Below are 16,971 nucleotides of genomic sequence, written 5' to 3'. Positions count from 1 at the left end.
TCGTGCAAAATTGGATCTAAAATGATATGGAATTCATGTTGTTTACGGGTTCACAAGTCAATTATGAGTTACAAGTTCCGAGGTTGGTTTGTTTTATGAGTTAATTTCATGTCATGAATATTTTATAAGTCGTGTTGTGTCAACTTGTTAAATTAAAGTTGAGAAGTTGTGATTGAAAAATTACACACAATAAGTAACGTAATACAATTTCATCATTATGATTCAAATTTCATCTCAATTCACAGTAAACGTTTTAACAACACAATAATATTATCAGAACGACACAAAAATAAAGAGTTTTTTTTATGATAATATACTTATTGATAATACATTTTTAAAAGGTTAAAGTCGTATAAAATAATCGTAATAAAAATGTATGCGAAACTAAAAAAAATATAATATAACTCTTATTGTTTATAATAGGGGAAAGACATCATATGCGTTATATATATATATATATGTTTCTAATAATTAAATCTCATCAAAATTAAACAGTACACCGAACTAATAGTTTCTAATATATATTCGACAACTAATAAAATAGACATATGAGCATTCATTTCTTCAAGGGTGCATTTATGGTGGAGAAAGATATTTTATTAGGAATTGTGTTTTAATCCTGAATCAATGCTTCAACGGTGTGATTGCAATACGAGACTTCTGTACATTTTTAATATAGATCATTAAAAACTAATTTAATAATTAAAAAATAATGTATTCTTAACAGTAAAATAAAATAGCATTTCCCATTAAAAAAAATAATCCCCTTGTTTAAATCCCACCGTAAAAATTCCCCCGTGATAAAGGTTACTCATAAGATATTTTTTTTTATCGGTATCCAAAATTTTCCCAAATACTATCAAAAGGGCAAGTGGACATAGGGGTCTAGGAATTAGCGGGTGGTCTACCTTGTCCTTTGGTCAAAACGTGTCTCCACGTAAAAACTTACTCCCTCCTTTCTCATCCCAACTCCCACAACCCCACAACATAGACCGCTTTCTCTTCCGAATTTACCCTCCAAAATCCCTCCAAATTACAAACCAGTCCCCATCATATTAACATCATTGGATTGGATCAGACAGACATATCACACCCCGTCTATACATACAGGGATACAGCTAGTTCACAGGTGGTGATGCACTGAGATATTACACTGCAACTTGCAAATCACTCAGAAAACTCATAATAAAAGAGTAACGGAAACAACATGAATGTAAAATGATTCAACAAAACCACTCTTTTTTTTTTTCCTCTCTCTCTCTCTCTCTCTCTCTCCCCGCCGCCGCCATTGATAACCACGTGGTGCTTTTACTCTGTTTCAGGAAAAAAAAAAAAAACCGAAACCAAAACTTTTTTCTTGGGTTTTCTTCTTCTGATAAGTTCTCTTCTTCTTATCTCTTTCAGTTTAGTCCTTTAAATCTCATCTGGGGTTTCTGAGTTTTTCTGTCTTATCAAAGTTTATTAGTTCGAAAATGGCTAAAGTTAACCAAGTGATCAGCTTTGGTCAGACCCAGATGCCGTTTCCGAAATACGAACAAAACCCAACAAACTTTTTCTGGAGATTCTCGCCGGAGAATTCGAACGACAAGGCCCAATTATCGGCTTCATCGACTTCGGAATCGGAATCCGAAGAACCGGAAATCAATCTCTGCCTCTCTTTGGGAGGACTCTACGCGAAACCCACCAAGGAAAATCAAAATCCGTTGGCGCGGTCGTCGTCGATCGCCGGAGAAGAATCGGAGACCCACCGGAGAGAAATTCCGTTTCTTTCTCTGTCGAGGTCTTGCTCGCTGCCGACGGAGAGTAATAGTAACGGTGAAGAGGCGGTCAGGCTTCGAGATTTGCAGTATATGAGGAGAATGGCGGCTAAGAAGAGATTGGCCGAGAAGCAGAGAGGTTTCAGGGAAGAATTTGAGGAAGAGATGTCGCCGGAGTCGGAGATGGCGGCCTGGGCGGCGACTTCTGCGGCCAAGAATGCTGCTTTGAGTCGTGCCATTTGTAAGATTCAAGGTGTGCTTTATTTGATTCTTTGTTCTTCTTGTTTATTTTTTTATTTTATCATGTTCATTAGGAGTTTAACCTAGTAGCGGAGTCTTACCTTATTGGGGGGTTTTTTTTTTTTTTTTTTTTTTTTTTTTTTTTTTTTTTTGAGAGTTACGAATTTTGAACTAAAATTATAATGCAACATTATTTTTCTTTCATTTGAAGTTTAGATTAAAAAATTGTAAATTTGTATTGTAGTGTTTTAACAGTACTTTAGTAGTTGCTTACTTGGTTTTGGGTACTTGGTTGTGTCAGAACACAGAAAACATGTTGCACTTTTTTTTTCCTTCTTTTAGAAAATGCATATGCAATTTTCTGAGAATGTAATATCCGTACACATGTTCTGGTATTTTTTACACTGGCTTATCATTGTCTGATTCATATGTCTAAGCCTGTGTGTCTCGTGCATAGAAATTCTTTTATAGACTTGTATTCTTTTTGGACTTGGAGTTTGAGCTTTTGGGGCATAACATAAGCAAACTCCTAAACAATTTATTTTTTTATTTTTTTAAAAAAGGAAACAAAAAAGTAAACTCCTAAACACTTAATCTTATTGTAAAGAATGTTACCAAGAACCAAGATTAAAATTGGACAATCACAACTATAACTTCTAGATGTGATTTGGCATAAATGAAATTTATACTTCATGGGGCTTTTTAGTGCAAAATCAATTTGCCCATTTGGATTAAAAGAAGAGGAAAACTTTCTATCCCATGTTTTGCTAGAAATGTGTCTAGTAAATTCTTCCTGCTCAGTTAAATGCATAAGAATATGCAGCACCGAATTGTCTCAATTCTCAAGAGGGAGAATTTTGTGATTTTTTTTTTTTTTTTTATTTGCCTCAACTTCCAAAAACTCGTATTATTTCTTTTCCATTTCTGCATTATTCTTTACCAATCACTGATGAGTTTTTGTGACACCAACTCACACAGGACAAGAATGTTTAACTGCCGCAAGAGACAACACCGGTTTGAAGAACACCGCGGAACCTCCTTCCATGTTCTCAAAGGCGTCTGATGGGGGCGAATTCGTCAACCCTTCAGAGACCAATAAACTGCAGCAGAATCCACTGAAGAAGGTCAAAGCTTCAAGTGGGAAAGTTTTGGACAATTGGGTGGATGTGATGAACAGAATGCCTAGTGTGACAACCACTGGGGATGGTCCTAATGGAAAAAGAATTGATGGGTTTCTTTACAAGTACACCAAAGGTCAAGTGAGCATAGTGTGTGTTTGCCATGGAAATTTTCTCTCCCCGGCTGAGTTCGTCAAGCACGCTGGCGGGAAGGAGGTGACGAACCCGATGCGACACATCAATGTCTGCACTGCTCTCCCCTTGTAGGTCAGTTAGTGGTGGTGGCATTGTCACCCCATTTTAGACAATGCTAACAAATTATGATAAGTAAGCCCAACCTAAGCGTAAAAAGCTTTTTTTTTATTTATTTATTTATTGTAATCTCTTTATTTAATTTTTCATGCTCTTATGCTTAAGGTTATTAAGTTAGGTAATTTAGAGAGATTATCAGTAAAAGGTAAATCAGCTGTTTAATGTCCTTTGTTCTAGTGGTCCTCTCTAAAAGGTTTATTAACAAATTGTTGGTACTTCTCTCCTCAACTATTATACGAGGACTCTTTGGAAATGGCTTCCAATGATGAAATCACGACAAGTTTTGCACTGTCGTTTCAATGTGCCTTCTGTTGTCTATTATTAATATGATTGTATAATGCACTTTGGTACCAAGAAATGCCGTTGTGTGTGTGTGTGTGTTTTTTTTTTTTTTAGAAATAGTAGGAAATAGGCCAATATGAAAAGTTTAAGAAAGTATATAGGCCATTTTTTAGTTATAGAAATTAATAGGCCATAACTTATCAAGTTATGGTTCATAACCAGATAAGTTATGGATAAACTTGTCAAGTTATGGTTCATAATCAGCTAAATTATGGATAGTAACTTGTTAAGTTATGGCTCATAACTAGACAAGTTATAGACGAAAATAGTAATTTGGCCTATTTATTAATTTATGTAAACTATTAGCCTATTAATTTTAATTCATCTCAAGTCTTGACCTATTTCCCTCTTTCATCTTTTTTATTTTTTATTTTTTATTTTTTTATTTTTATAATAAGTAATGCCATTGTTGGTTCTGTTCCATCTTGAAATAAACAAACACGAGCTCAAAATCTTTTGGGCTTCTAGGGTAAACTATTAGATTTCAAGAAAGTTATAAGAGTAATCATTGTTTTTCATCAATATATTATTTATGTCATTAAAAAATATTTTGATAAAATATGAAACGTATGATAATAGAATATGAAAAATATTCTAATAGAATATTAATAACATAAATGATAATTTTAAAATTAATGGCAGAAATAAAGTAGTATTATCTTTTTTATAGTATTCTTGAAAATTACTAGATTTCCGTTAATACTTTTCTTATTTTAATGTAATTTTGTTGTGATTTGATAGAATAAAACTGTACATCAGAGTGGAAAAAAAAATAGAACTACATATGACAATTTAAAAAGGTGTGATTTGATAGTTTAAAATTATATATGATTATTTAAAATTGTGTTTTACTCGTAGATTTTTTTTAATACTCTCTCACATAACTTAAGGTCCCGTTCATTTCGCTGATTCGAGTTTTGTTACAGTAAAAAACTCTCAGAAATAGTCATATTTAACTTTTTTGCTACAGTAAAAAGTTCTCACACAATCTCAACTCGAATTAAAAATTCAAATTAACAAACTGAATGGGCTTGATAAACTTTTTTTACCGCTCACAAACTAAACAAAATATTTCACTGAGTAAGAAATACATCTAAAGTACAATGACACAAAATTGGGCAATCTAATTGTTGCTTTCTGCATAGTTAGGTATGAAAATTATTTTTTAAGCAGAACAACAAAGAATCTGATCAACCAGTCAGCCTACATGGTTCGTAGCTCGTTACAGTACTTTTTGAAATTCTATGACAAACAAAACACTTAACTCAACTGATCTAATGGAAGCAACATGTGTTGCATGCGCCCACCAAATTTTTTCCGCGGCCGGCTGAGGCTCACCACTGATTACCGAAACACGATAAGTGCCTCTATCGTCCTTATAAAGTCGATTTGCAGATGAATGCGGCCTCATAAAAAGTTTTCAAATTAGAAGAAAGAAAATAAAGTAGACAATTGGAAGTGTAGTATTAGTTTTTACTTCGTAGGAAGCATGGAAATATCATGTAGCAAACTTGATTTTATTTTTTTTTTATTGGGAGGAAATTGGTTATTTGTGTTGTTTCAAATGTCAAATAAAATATATTTAGGTTAAAATATAAATAACAGAAAATGCAATAGACGCAAAAATTTTAGTTTTTGGCCTACCTCCGTGCAAGAATGACAAAAAAATTCCACTATAAACTAAAAGAGATTACACAAGTTTGACAAGTATTTCTCACCACCCAAATCTTGAATACACTCAAAATCTCTCAACTTAAAAGTAAGAACTCTAAAAGAAAATTAAAAAAAAAAAAACACACAACAAAAAAAAAACAAAGAGAAAATTACAAAATTTACTCTTAAAAATACATAGATCTAAATTTTTACCCTCATTTATTAGTATCGTTAGTTGATTAAAAAGATTATTAATTAAAAATAAAAAATAAAAATTCTGTGTGATATACTTTAAGGGTATTTGTCTCCTAGAGTTGTGTATCAATGAAAAAGCACTCTATGAGGTTCGAAAGATATGGGCACTAAAGGTTAGGCCAATAGAGATATGGGCCTTAGGCCTAAACAAAACCAAACTAATGAACTAATGGGCTTAATTTAAAGCCAGACCAATAATTTGTATCGTACTGAATAGACCTATTTCTTTTTTCCCTTACAATAATAATTAAGAAAAAATATAAAATTTATTCTTAAGAATACACGAGTCTAAATTTTTATTTTTTATTTTTGATAAATATTTTTTTATTAATATAATTATTTAATTAAAAAGATTATGAATTAAGAGTAAAAGGTAAATACACTTTCTAGAGATATTAGCCCTAAATAATAAACAAAAAAGAAACTGGTTTGTAATTGATACAAAATTGTTTTGTTAATCGATCAAATTGGTCCTTTTTGAATGAAAGCCCAAGTGATAGGAGAAAAGAACATAAAATAAATGACACTTCGGTCATTAATTAGACAAAATAGATCTAAAATAAATTTCCTGACCAGCAAATTATGGTTTATTCATTCTTTTTCATTTTTTTTTGCTCCGTAAGGTTTATTTATTAATAGCTTACGGATTCGACAGACCAAAGAATTGTCTACTTCTTTCTTTTGGCTGATGAAAGACCAAACAAGAAGTTTGTTATTTATCAGACAAACTTATATTTTTTTTTTCGGAATAGTAGAAAATAAACAATATGAAAAGTTTAAGAAAGTATATAGGTTAAATTTTAGTTATAGAAAATAATAAGTCATAACTTGTTAAGTTATGATTTATAACTAGATAAGTTATGGATAAACTTGTCAAGTTATGGTTCATAGTCAGACAAGTTATGGATAAAAATGTCAATAACTTATTAATTTATGGTTTATAACCAGACAAGTTATGAATAAAAACAGTAATTTGGTCTTTTATTAACTTATGTAAACTATTAACCTATTAATTTTAATTCATCTCAAATCTTGACCTATTTCCCTCTTTCTTTCTTTCTTTTTTTTTTTTTTTTTTTTTTCCCCTTTTTTTTTTTTTTTTTTTTTTTTTTTTTTTTTTTTTTTTTTTTAAGGAAAAGGAATCTAATTTTAACCATTAATGAAAACAAAAAGTTTAAGAAAGTATATAGGTCAAATTTTAGTTATAGAAATTAATAAGTCATAACTTGTTAAGTTATGATTTATAATCAGATAAGTTATGGACAAACTTGTCAAGTTATGGTTCATAGCCAGACAAGTTATGAATAAAAATAGACAATAACTTATTAAGTTATGGTTTATAACCAGACAAGTTATGGATAAAAACAGTAATTTGGTCTATTTATTAACTTATGTAAACTATTGACCTATTAATTTTAATTCATCTCAAATCTTGACCTATTTCCCTCTTTTTTTTTTTTTTATTTAAGGAAAAGGAATCTAATTTTAACCATTAATGAAAACAAAAAGGCCCAAATGCACCAAGCAACGATAGACAGAAGAAATACAGAGGGATTAACTATTTAATTAACCAACAGACAAATTCCACTAAAATAGTTTGTTAAAAATCCTCCCTGGACTAGCTGGATACAGAAGAACTGTTGTATGTGATTAGATATATACGAGCCTCTATTCCGCGCGTTCCTGTGGAATACAATATTTTATTATATGATAGATATATTTAAAATGTATTTATGTATATACATATATTATATAGTATTGTATTATATGATAGATATAAAATTTGTATGAACATATTTACACACACATGTATATAGTGTATATATATATATATATATTGTACAAAATAAAATACAATGCTATTGTGTTTCTTGAGCGCTTCATTTATTTCAGCTGCAAATATAAAAATGATCAATATGTTTGTAAATATAAGTGTTAAGAAAAATAAAGATGTTTAAATTCTATAATATGAAATAAATATTATAAAAATATTTATATTATCTTGTTTTTGGACGTTTTGCATATTTTCTTGTTATTCTTGATTCAGGGTTGTAAAAATGGAATTATTTTTATGTATGTATTTAAATTAGTTCATAATATAGATTATGTTAAATGTGACTTACCTTGTACCATATTTTTTTGGTGTCAGAGTGTGTGGATCAATTGTGGAAGGTGTTGATAGTTGTGCTATTGGTATTAGTTGTGGGCTGTAAAAGGAGAAGCTTTTTAAAAATGTGATCAACATAATATAAATCTTTTTTATGTATAGTTGAAAAAAGATAAATAAATATTATTTACCTTTGTGGATCTTCTGTTCCTGTAGTTAACTGTTTTGGTGGCGATGATGGAATATGGATGTCTTCAAATATTTTAGAAATTATTGTGCTCATTTAGGTGCCTCGTTGTTGAAAGAAGATTTGGAAGATTTTTAATTGGCCTCGGATCTAATCAATTGCTGGTGGTATTATAAATGGATCGGTAAAGCCTTCGTCAATTGTTAAGGCAGAACATGGTTTTTTTATTCATGCCTGAGCGGTTCTGCCAAAAGCGATAACTTCCATGTCTCTAGTGTGATCTTCAATTTGGATTATTAATCTATACCTGTAAAATATATATAAATATTTTTTTAATGTTATAAAGTATATTGTTAAATTAATAAAGGTATATAATAAATAAAAACGATTTGGTAATAAATTTATTTACCATGGAGATTACAACTACCCACACAAAAAAGCCAACTTAGAAGAAGAGAAAAATGAAGTGAAGAGATTAGCACTAAAATAGTCTAAAATTTTATAGAAAATACACTGACAATGTACATATAATTCGTCAATGAGAACTCCTAAAACAAAACAAATGAAGAGAAAAATAATTCTACAACAATCAGATTCGTTCTCTCATTCATTTTCTCTCATCTTTTGGTTTAGAAAAAAAAAGAGTGAAAGAAAGTAAACACCAAACAGAGAAAATAGAAGCTTACAGCGCGAAGTAGAGACATCCCGTCCGTTTCTCGGGCGTTCTTGATAGCCTGATAACAAAACCAACAAATCCCATCAAATTTTCAATTCAAAATCAAGCTTTTATATTCCTAATTTTAGAATTTAAAATAATAAAAAAATCTCCTCAAGCGTCTTTTGCTTAGTTTCTACTTCACTCAAATCCCTAAGAAAGTTAAGAAAAACACAATTGTTGAAACAAAAAATCAACATAAAGTAGAAACTTTTCAACACAATCTAACTTGTAATTTAAATAACATCAATATTTGTGAAGCAAACCTTTAATGAGGATAAACAAAGGGTTTACATAGTAGAAAAAAAAATTTACAAAAAATTCATCAAGCCAGACACCAAATCGACATTCAAAAAAAAAAAAAAACTCAATGGAGTACTTATAGATGCAGAGATGGTGAGCTCCAACCAGATCCGGTCTCAGCCAATGACGAAATCTGGAAACCCTAACGCGAACAAAACCACCAACACCGAGAGAACAGAAAGAGAGGAGAGACTCCGCCGCCGACAATCGCAGGAGAAACTAGCTGGAAACGGAGAGAGGGAGTCCGAGAGAACAGAGAGAGAGAAGAAAGAGAAACGGAGGGAGAGAACTTTGGCTGAGAGAGAGCATTAAAGGAGGCTTCAATTCGAGAGAGGAGAGGTAGTGAAGGAGCAGAAAGAAATGAGGCTGAGAGAAATTTTTTGATTCAGCAAGCTTCTTTTGCGAATAATGAAAATTTCATTAATAAAGCCTTGTAGATTGCCGCACAATCTACAATCAGCAACAAGTGTGCTACTTCTGATTCTCTCCCAAAATTCTTTTAGGATTCTTTGAGAATCAGTTTTTAAAGTGTTTACTAAACACAATAAACAGCTTTGGCTGAGTAAAAAATTGATTTTGGCCTCCCAAAATCTCTACCAAACTAAGCCAAAGAATGTCAATATATAAATAAAATTCATGTTACCTTCCATTGCATTTGAGGTGTTGAGGCTATGAGAATTTTTTGATGAACCAGAAGTGGGTTCATTGATATCCAAAGTAAAAACATCTTTAATAATTTCATCTACAGCTTCACGAATCGATTTGTTGTTTTCTACACATAACAAATAACTTATATGGTTAAGATAACATAGGCTAAAGCAGTAAATAAACAAGAAATAATAAATATACCTTTATCTCCAAATAGCCAATTCTTAGTACAAACCAATGCCTCAACCAATCCCTAGAAATAATAAATATATATTTTTAAGAGAAAATTTAAGAGAAAACCTTTTTCTCTTAAAAAAAATATAAACAGGCTTAATAAATGGACGGGCCGTGTCGTATCATGTCGGCCCAATAACGGCCGTATAACTAAACGGGTTAAGCGTATTAAACGGGCTTTGCACGAATCAAGCCAATTTATTTTTGTGTTATTCGTGCCAACCAATTAATAATCGTGCGGTCTAATCTCATTTATCTCGTATCGTTTTATCGTGTCGTGTCTGAAATTACCGGCCCTACCGCTGCATCAATCAACCTATTAGTATTATAAGATGATATCACACTAATAATTAGGAATAATTTTAAATTTGCACTACTCGACTTTTAATATGGGCTTCCATGAATTTCTCAAAGTGGATTGACACAACCAACTTTCAGAAACTTTGGAATGCCATTTTTTTTTTTTTGGGAGAAAAAGGAAAATAGGCTAATGTTTGAGATAAATTAAAATTAATAGGCCAATAGTTTACATAAGTTAATAAATAGGCCAAATTACTGTTTTCGTCCATAACTTGTTTGGTTATGAACCATAACTTGACAAGTTTGTCCATAACTTATCTGGTTATGAACCATAACTTGACAAATTTGTCCATAACTTATCTGATTATGAACCATAACTTGACAAGTTATGACCTATTAATTTTTATAACTAAAAAATAGCCTATATACTTTCTTAAGCTTTTCATATTAGCTTATTTCCTACTATTTTCCTTTTTTTTTTTTTACTGAAATTTTGAATGCCAATTATCCAAAAGCCATTATTTTTTTTTAATAAAATAAGCCATTGTTAGGATCTAATATTCTAATTAAAGCATATTCGTTGGTAACATGTGCCACGTGTACAAAATAATTGCCTTTTTCAATAAACACCTATAAATATTGAAAGATGAACAAGAACAACCTTAAAGTCAAAAGGCTCAAAGAGAAACTGCTGACCTTAACAAACACCATGGCTGTCAATCACTGTAAGCTCCGAAATCCGATATTTTCGATCCTTTCTATGAATTCTATTTCCATTAATTATCCATTTTCTCTAATAGGTTTCTTGACAATTTTCATTTTTTTTTTGTTTTTTTTAAACTGTTGTTCTTTATTGATTTTGAGTTTCCACAGGCATTTTTCCGTTGGTGTTTCTCTTGCTGGTTGTTGGGTCTTTCGGAAGGCCTTTATACCCACTTCCCAGTAAATATAAATATAATCGTGGAAGTAAACAGCCTTTACAAACTTCTCGTCCGTACAATATTGCCCATCGGGGTTCTAATGGAGAAATTCCTGAAGAAACTACACCTGCATACATGGTAATTATTTATTTATTTATTATCGTAATGTTTTTCATTTATATATAATCCCGTTCATGACTTTTTTTTATTATTATTTTGGGGTGAATAGGAAAATGCTTGGTTTAAATTTGTCAAATTTAGGAACCAATGATTCATTTTATTCATGTTGGTTGAGTATAAAGAATTTGGCAATATATATATATATATATATATATATATATAATCCGTGTTTTATCAAAATGCTGTGTTCCACCTATGTTTTTAGAAATATTTCAGCGAACCCTTAAGTTTTATAAATTGTGTTAGAAATCTCTCTTACGTTTTAAAAATCGTGTTAAAAACAGCCCCCTCTGGGGGGTGACAAATCGTGTTAAAAGCCTCTCTTCTCAGGAGGTTTTTCGCACGATTTGTAAAACATAAGGGAATATTCAGAATATATGATGGGGTACAACATTTCAATTGAACACTTGGGAGGTTTTATAATGAGCCTGTTTGGGTGAATAGAGTACTTCTGTTGGTTGAATCATGATTCAGACTTACACAAGATGACAAGGTTGTTGGGACTAAAAAGTTCAAATTTTCATTTCAAGACATGGCAATTGTTAGCTTATTAGCTATTTGGACAATAATGTGAACATATTTGTGTTGCAGAGAGCTATTGAAGAGGGAACAGACTTTATTGAAACAGATATCTTATCTTCCAAAGATGGAGTCCTCATATGCTTCCACGATGTGATACTCGATCTTACTACCGATGTTGCGGAACACAAGCAATTCGCTAACCGTAAAAGGACTTATGAGGTTCAAGGGTTCAATGTCACTGGCTTTTTCACCGGTATACAAGCCCTTCTTATATAGTTAGTACTCTTTTTATTTGTGGTGCCGTAAAATTTTGTAGTGCTAATGGCGGTTTGCATGAAAACGCAGCAAATTTGCAATTTGTATTATTGTGCCCCAATATAATTATTGCCATTTATTCCCTTCCTCAATTATCAAAATAATTAAAATGAAGAGTTTGAATGTCGTTTGATTTGTGGACAGTTGATTTCACTCTAAAGGAACTGAAGTCATTGCGCGTGAAGCAGAGGTATTCTTTCCGTGATCAACAATATAATGGTTAGTTCCTTGCTTGGGCAAAGAAATTTATCTCTCTCTCTCTCCTTTTTTTTTTTTTTTTTTTGCCCTATGTAACTTATTTTTGGTTTGTGGCAAACTAGATACAGTTACATGTTAAAAAGAGAGCAATCTGTAATTCATTGTTTAAAATCAACATGAATATCTATGAACTGAGTCAAATCATAGATCATTGTATAGAAGAATGCTATTAATGTGTTATGATCTGCTAAATATGTTTGATGCGCCCGTTATAGATACTACTGAAGTTAGCAAGTGACTAGATTAGGTTATAATTAGAAATTATAACTGTTCTTTTTGGTTTGCTGTTCAGGAAAGTTTTCTATTATTACTTTTGAAGGATTCATCGAAATTGCCCTGGATGCACCCAGAGTTGTTGGAATATATCCAGAGATAAAAAATCCAGTTTTTATCAACCAGCATGTAAGTATACGGAAAACTGTTATAAAAAAATGGTTTTGCAGAATCTAATTGGATTAAGGGTAGTATCTAAGTCACGTAAAGTATTTTTGTTTTTCCACAGTTTGCGTTAAAAGGAAAGGACCTGTTTTGCCATATTTAAATAACACTGAGTTAGTTACCAAAAGTGCCACGTGGAATGATTATAAGATAATTAGTGGATTCATAAACACTTGGGTCCCCTCCCCTCGCAAGCCAAGTTTTGTAAGGGTGTGTTCTACATAATGGATTAGGAATAATTGGTATTGGAGCAAGTCCACCATGCTGTGGGTTCGGGTCAAAGCGGTTGCATTATAAACTAGATTAAAATGCATTGATGAAACCATCAAAGCAACAAATGCTGATAGTCGAGTGAAGCTTCTAAAGAGGAAAGGGCTATCACCTGATCAATGTCAGTATGTAGTCCACCATTGATTTGGCACAAGCGTGGTGGATTCTTACATATTGCCATGTCATGTGTGGTATCGGATGTGGTATGGGCTATGGTTCTGTGATTGTCTCTACGAATAGGGCGACCCCGGGAGAGTGCTAAATTTCTACTCGATAGAAGGCACAATCCGTGAAGTCGCCTAATTGAGAAGATGGGCTGTCATGGACGGCAGTTGCAGAATGTGGTCGAATATTAGATACCAAAAGTCCCACATGGAATGATTACAATATAATTAATGGGTTTATAAGCCCTTGGGTCCCCTCCCCTTTCAAGTCGGTTTTGCAAGGGTGAGTTCTACCTAATAGGTTCCTAACACACTGATGACTCTAATTAGTAATTGCCTTCAAACCCTTCACTGCATTAGAAATCTTATACGTTACTGTTTCTTGTAGTGAATCATTGGAGCTATAACACTTCTTGCAGTAAGTTTCACATTTACCAGAAGTAAACCTTAAAACATGACTGAGCTACTGATTAATGGCTATAAATTTCATCTCATACAGCTGAAAGTTGCACTTAGTCAACATTTCTACTTCCTTTAATAATTTTTTTAATGGATAATGACAGGTGAAGTGGCCACATGGTAAGAAATTTGAGGACATCTTTGTGGAGACACTCCAAAAGTATGGATACAAGGGTTCATATATGTCAAAAGATTGGTTGAAACAACCTGCATTTATCCAGTCATTTGCTCCGACTTCACTTTTACACATATCAAATCTCACAGACTTGCCCAAGATCTTATTAATTGATGATATTACTATGCCGACTCAAGACACTAATCAGGTTTGTTTGCTTCCCCTTTCAACATTTTGAGTCTCTCTTTGACCAAGCAATCAATTCATTTATGACCCTTGTGAATTTGACGTGCTTAATGATTGTCAGATGATATTTTCCTACCATCATGTCAAGATTTGATAATTGAAAAGTTTATATAGATTATAGTATTATGTGGATCATGACAATACAATACACATGCCATTGGCTCCTATCCATTCTTTGATGGATTTGTTTATCTTCTTTTCCCCAGTTTTTCATAATCAATCTCATTCCAGTTGTAATCTTTAATTAGTTTTCACATTTGCCTAGAAATAATTTCTTAATCTGGTTGTCTCTCTGTACAGAGATGTGAAATAGTAGTTGCATGAGGTATAAAAATAATAGTCACCTTTTGATGAGAAAAGCAAAAAACTATAGATCTATGAATCTGCAACAGCATTAATTTATTAACCGCGTATTCTAGAGTGTTCTTACCTTCTAATTGAAATCTATTGAAAGATAGTTCTATATGATAAAGTGTTTTTCCTTCAAACATTTAACCTATCCTATGGTTTGAACCATGGACTTCCTTTCAGAACTCAACCCACTTTTACCATAGTTTCTTGCTTATTACCTTAGATTGTCGAGTCATGTGGAGCCTAATTACTTTATACTTTTTCCGCCAACTGTGATTCAGCCTAGTTAGACTTTTAGGGCATCCATTTTCTGTAGACAGAAACAAAGGGACGGAGAGAGGCATTGAGTGGATTGCACCTTGTTCCTCTTCCTCTAATCATAGTGATATTCTATGTAGTACCAAGTGGACATAACGTGAGAGTGAACCATAATAAATTGTGTTTGTGCTCTGTTTATTTATGTACGTCTTTTTGTCATATTCTTCATTCGTACTTTTACCGTTAGGAAGTGTATGCTTGTCTTGTTTATGCATATTCTTTCCTTTTAGCTTCTCTACTTCTATATTCCTCACTGTATAACATGAAATCAATGATGTGCAGTCATATTGGGAAATCACCTCCGATAGTTACTTTGACTACATCAAAGATTATGTGGTGGGGATTGGGCCTTGGAAGGATACAGTGGTTCCTGTGGTAAATAATTATTTGCAAGTACCTACCGATCTGGTGGCTAGAGCGCATGCTCATAACCTACAGGTACACGTCTCTATCTAATGTTTTGCGTTATGTATTAAAATCGTGTTTGAGTCCATTTTCTTTAACCATATTCATTGTTATGTTGTTTAGTCTGAATGCCACATCGTACTAATTTAAACCATTTTAGCTGTGACTCATAAGTCACAAGAAAAATGCTCAAAAACATTTAAATGTAATGAAAAGAACTAGCCTGTTTTTGGACAAATCCTTTTTTTTTTCTAAGAGGTTTCAGTTAGAGATAAGAGAAACAATTCTAAGTACATTACTTCTTAGAGCCAATGCTACTTTAATGCCTCTCTAATCATTGAGTATTGAGCTTTTAACTCTAATAATGGAGACAACCTGAACCCCTTATCAACTGACTAGTTGCAGTGATTCCAAATTTGTAATGATTTGTTGGGTTAAGGACTATGAATGGATAGAAATTGTAGATTATAGTTTTGGTTTTTGAAATCCAATAAGATTTTAGATATCAACACTTGAAACACTTTTTGTTTGTAATCTTGTACTATGAGAAATGATGAGTTTGCTGCTCCAATTGCACGGAGGGCTTTTCTAAAGTTTTGTGATCAGATACCACTTTCTTCAACCAGATTTTGTTTCATGTTGCACATCTTCCATACTCTTTTTGCTGCGTAACACATAACTCAAATTCGATACCTCAGTGTGTTTTTTGCTTAACAAGTCGCCAATGCCAAGAGGATCTAAATTGCAACTTAACATGGTGAATCACAGGTGCATCCATACACGTTTAGAAATGAGAACCAGTTCTTGCACTTGGACTTTCACCAAGACCCGTATGCAGAGTTTGATTTCTGGATTAACCAGATAGGAATTGATGGACTCTTTACAGACTTCACAGGCTGCCTTCACAATTTCCAGGAGTTTACATCCTATAAAGGTGGTGATGATCGGAGTGCATCTAAATTATTGCATGAAATTGCAAAGTTGGTTTTTTCCTATAAGAAAGTATGACATCTTGTGGATCGAATTTTCCTTTTATTGTCAATGCACATTTCTATGGACAACCTTATTGAGATTGTTTTGACTACTTTTTAAAAACTTAAAAATTGTCTAGTAAAATAGTGAAACAAATATCTGTAAAGATCATGCTTGCAATTAGGCCTTGCATTTATCCATGCTCAAAACTTACTCATCTCATTTTTTTCAAAAGCAAAGCATATAGTAATTGTCCTCAATTCCCCATTAATCCAGCATTTAATCTTTCCTTACCTACTAATTTGTGAATGCTTGACACTTTCCTCTTGCTCTTGAATCGCTATTTGTTGATGCTTCAAGGTAATGGGCTAACGCAAACAGGCTATTGGAGTTAAAACAACATTGTGCTTAACTCTACAATATTATATATTTGCTAATACAAGTTTGAAGAGTTGAATTTAGAAGTCTTTCTAAGTCAAATCTCAATCAAATTGGTAAATGCCATTAACTGGCAACTGGAAATTCCCAAAAGCAGAAAGCTATATGCAATAAAGTGACAATTAAAAGATGAGAAATAATAACATTACTCTTTCTATCACTCTCTCTGTCACTCATTGCATTCATAGTTTAACTCATCAACTCTATTATCTCATTTTCTGTTAAAATAATAACATATCATGATAGATGCACGTCTCTCAATAGATTAAAAACCTATTGTGCTCACCATCTGAATGTTTTATCCTTCCTCATGAACTCAAGTAGTTGTCTACTTCAGTGGGGCAATTTTTCTGTTTGTTTGCTACTTGCTACGTGGTATTTGATTAACAGAGACAATAACATCAATTTCTTAGAATCCAACAATAGGAA

The 16,971-nt window shown here is 32.4% G+C and overlaps 2 protein-coding genes across 2 annotated transcripts; both read left to right on the top strand.

Moving 5' to 3' along the window:
• Window positions 1-1,343: 1,343 nt before the first annotated feature.
• On the top strand, window positions 1,344-3,701 carry LOC21390531 (ninja-family protein Os07g0602900). The gene is made up of 2 exons (XM_010107203.2): window positions 1,344-2,010; window positions 2,976-3,701. The coding sequence occupies exons 1-2, from the start codon at window positions 1,473-1,475 to the stop codon at window positions 3,380-3,382; spliced, it is 945 nt and encodes a 314-aa protein (XP_010105505.1). The 5' UTR covers window positions 1,344-1,472; the 3' UTR covers window positions 3,383-3,701.
• A 7,140-nt stretch (window positions 3,702-10,841) lies between these two features.
• Window positions 10,842-16,198, top strand: LOC21390530 (glycerophosphodiester phosphodiesterase GDPD6). The gene is made up of 8 exons (XM_010107202.2): window positions 10,842-10,896; window positions 11,045-11,229; window positions 11,863-12,046; window positions 12,253-12,327; window positions 12,659-12,768; window positions 13,802-14,020; window positions 15,010-15,165; window positions 15,901-16,198. Exons 1-8 carry the CDS (start codon window positions 10,881-10,883, stop codon window positions 16,138-16,140), a joined length of 1,185 nt encoding a protein of 394 aa, XP_010105504.2. The 5' UTR covers window positions 10,842-10,880; the 3' UTR covers window positions 16,141-16,198.
• The last annotated feature ends 773 nt before the right edge of the window (window positions 16,199-16,971 follow it).

The sequence above is a fragment of the Morus notabilis genome, unplaced genomic scaffold (genome assembly GCF_000414095.1).
Source record: "Morus notabilis unplaced genomic scaffold, ASM41409v2 Scaffold438, whole genome shotgun sequence".
Lineage (NCBI taxonomy): Eukaryota > Viridiplantae > Streptophyta > Magnoliopsida > Rosales > Moraceae > Morus > Morus notabilis.
The sequence above is the reverse complement of the archived record's forward strand: the minus strand, read 5'-3'. Positions and strand labels throughout refer to the sequence as shown.

Coding starts and splice junctions, on each gene's coding strand:
- LOC21390531 (XM_010107203.2), top strand. CDS start 1,473: ATGGCTAAAGTTAACCAAGTGATCAGCTTTGGTCAGACCCAGATGCCG. Junction 2,011..2,975: donor TGCCATTTGTAAGATTCAAG/GTGTGCTTTATT, acceptor CAACTCACACAG/GACAAGAATGTTTAACTGCC.
- LOC21390530 (XM_010107202.2), top strand. Junction 12,769..13,801: donor CAGTTTTTATCAACCAGCAT/GTAAGTATACGG, acceptor GGATAATGACAG/GTGAAGTGGCCACATGGTAA. Junction 14,021..15,009: donor CGACTCAAGACACTAATCAG/GTTTGTTTGCTT, acceptor AATGATGTGCAG/TCATATTGGGAAATCACCTC.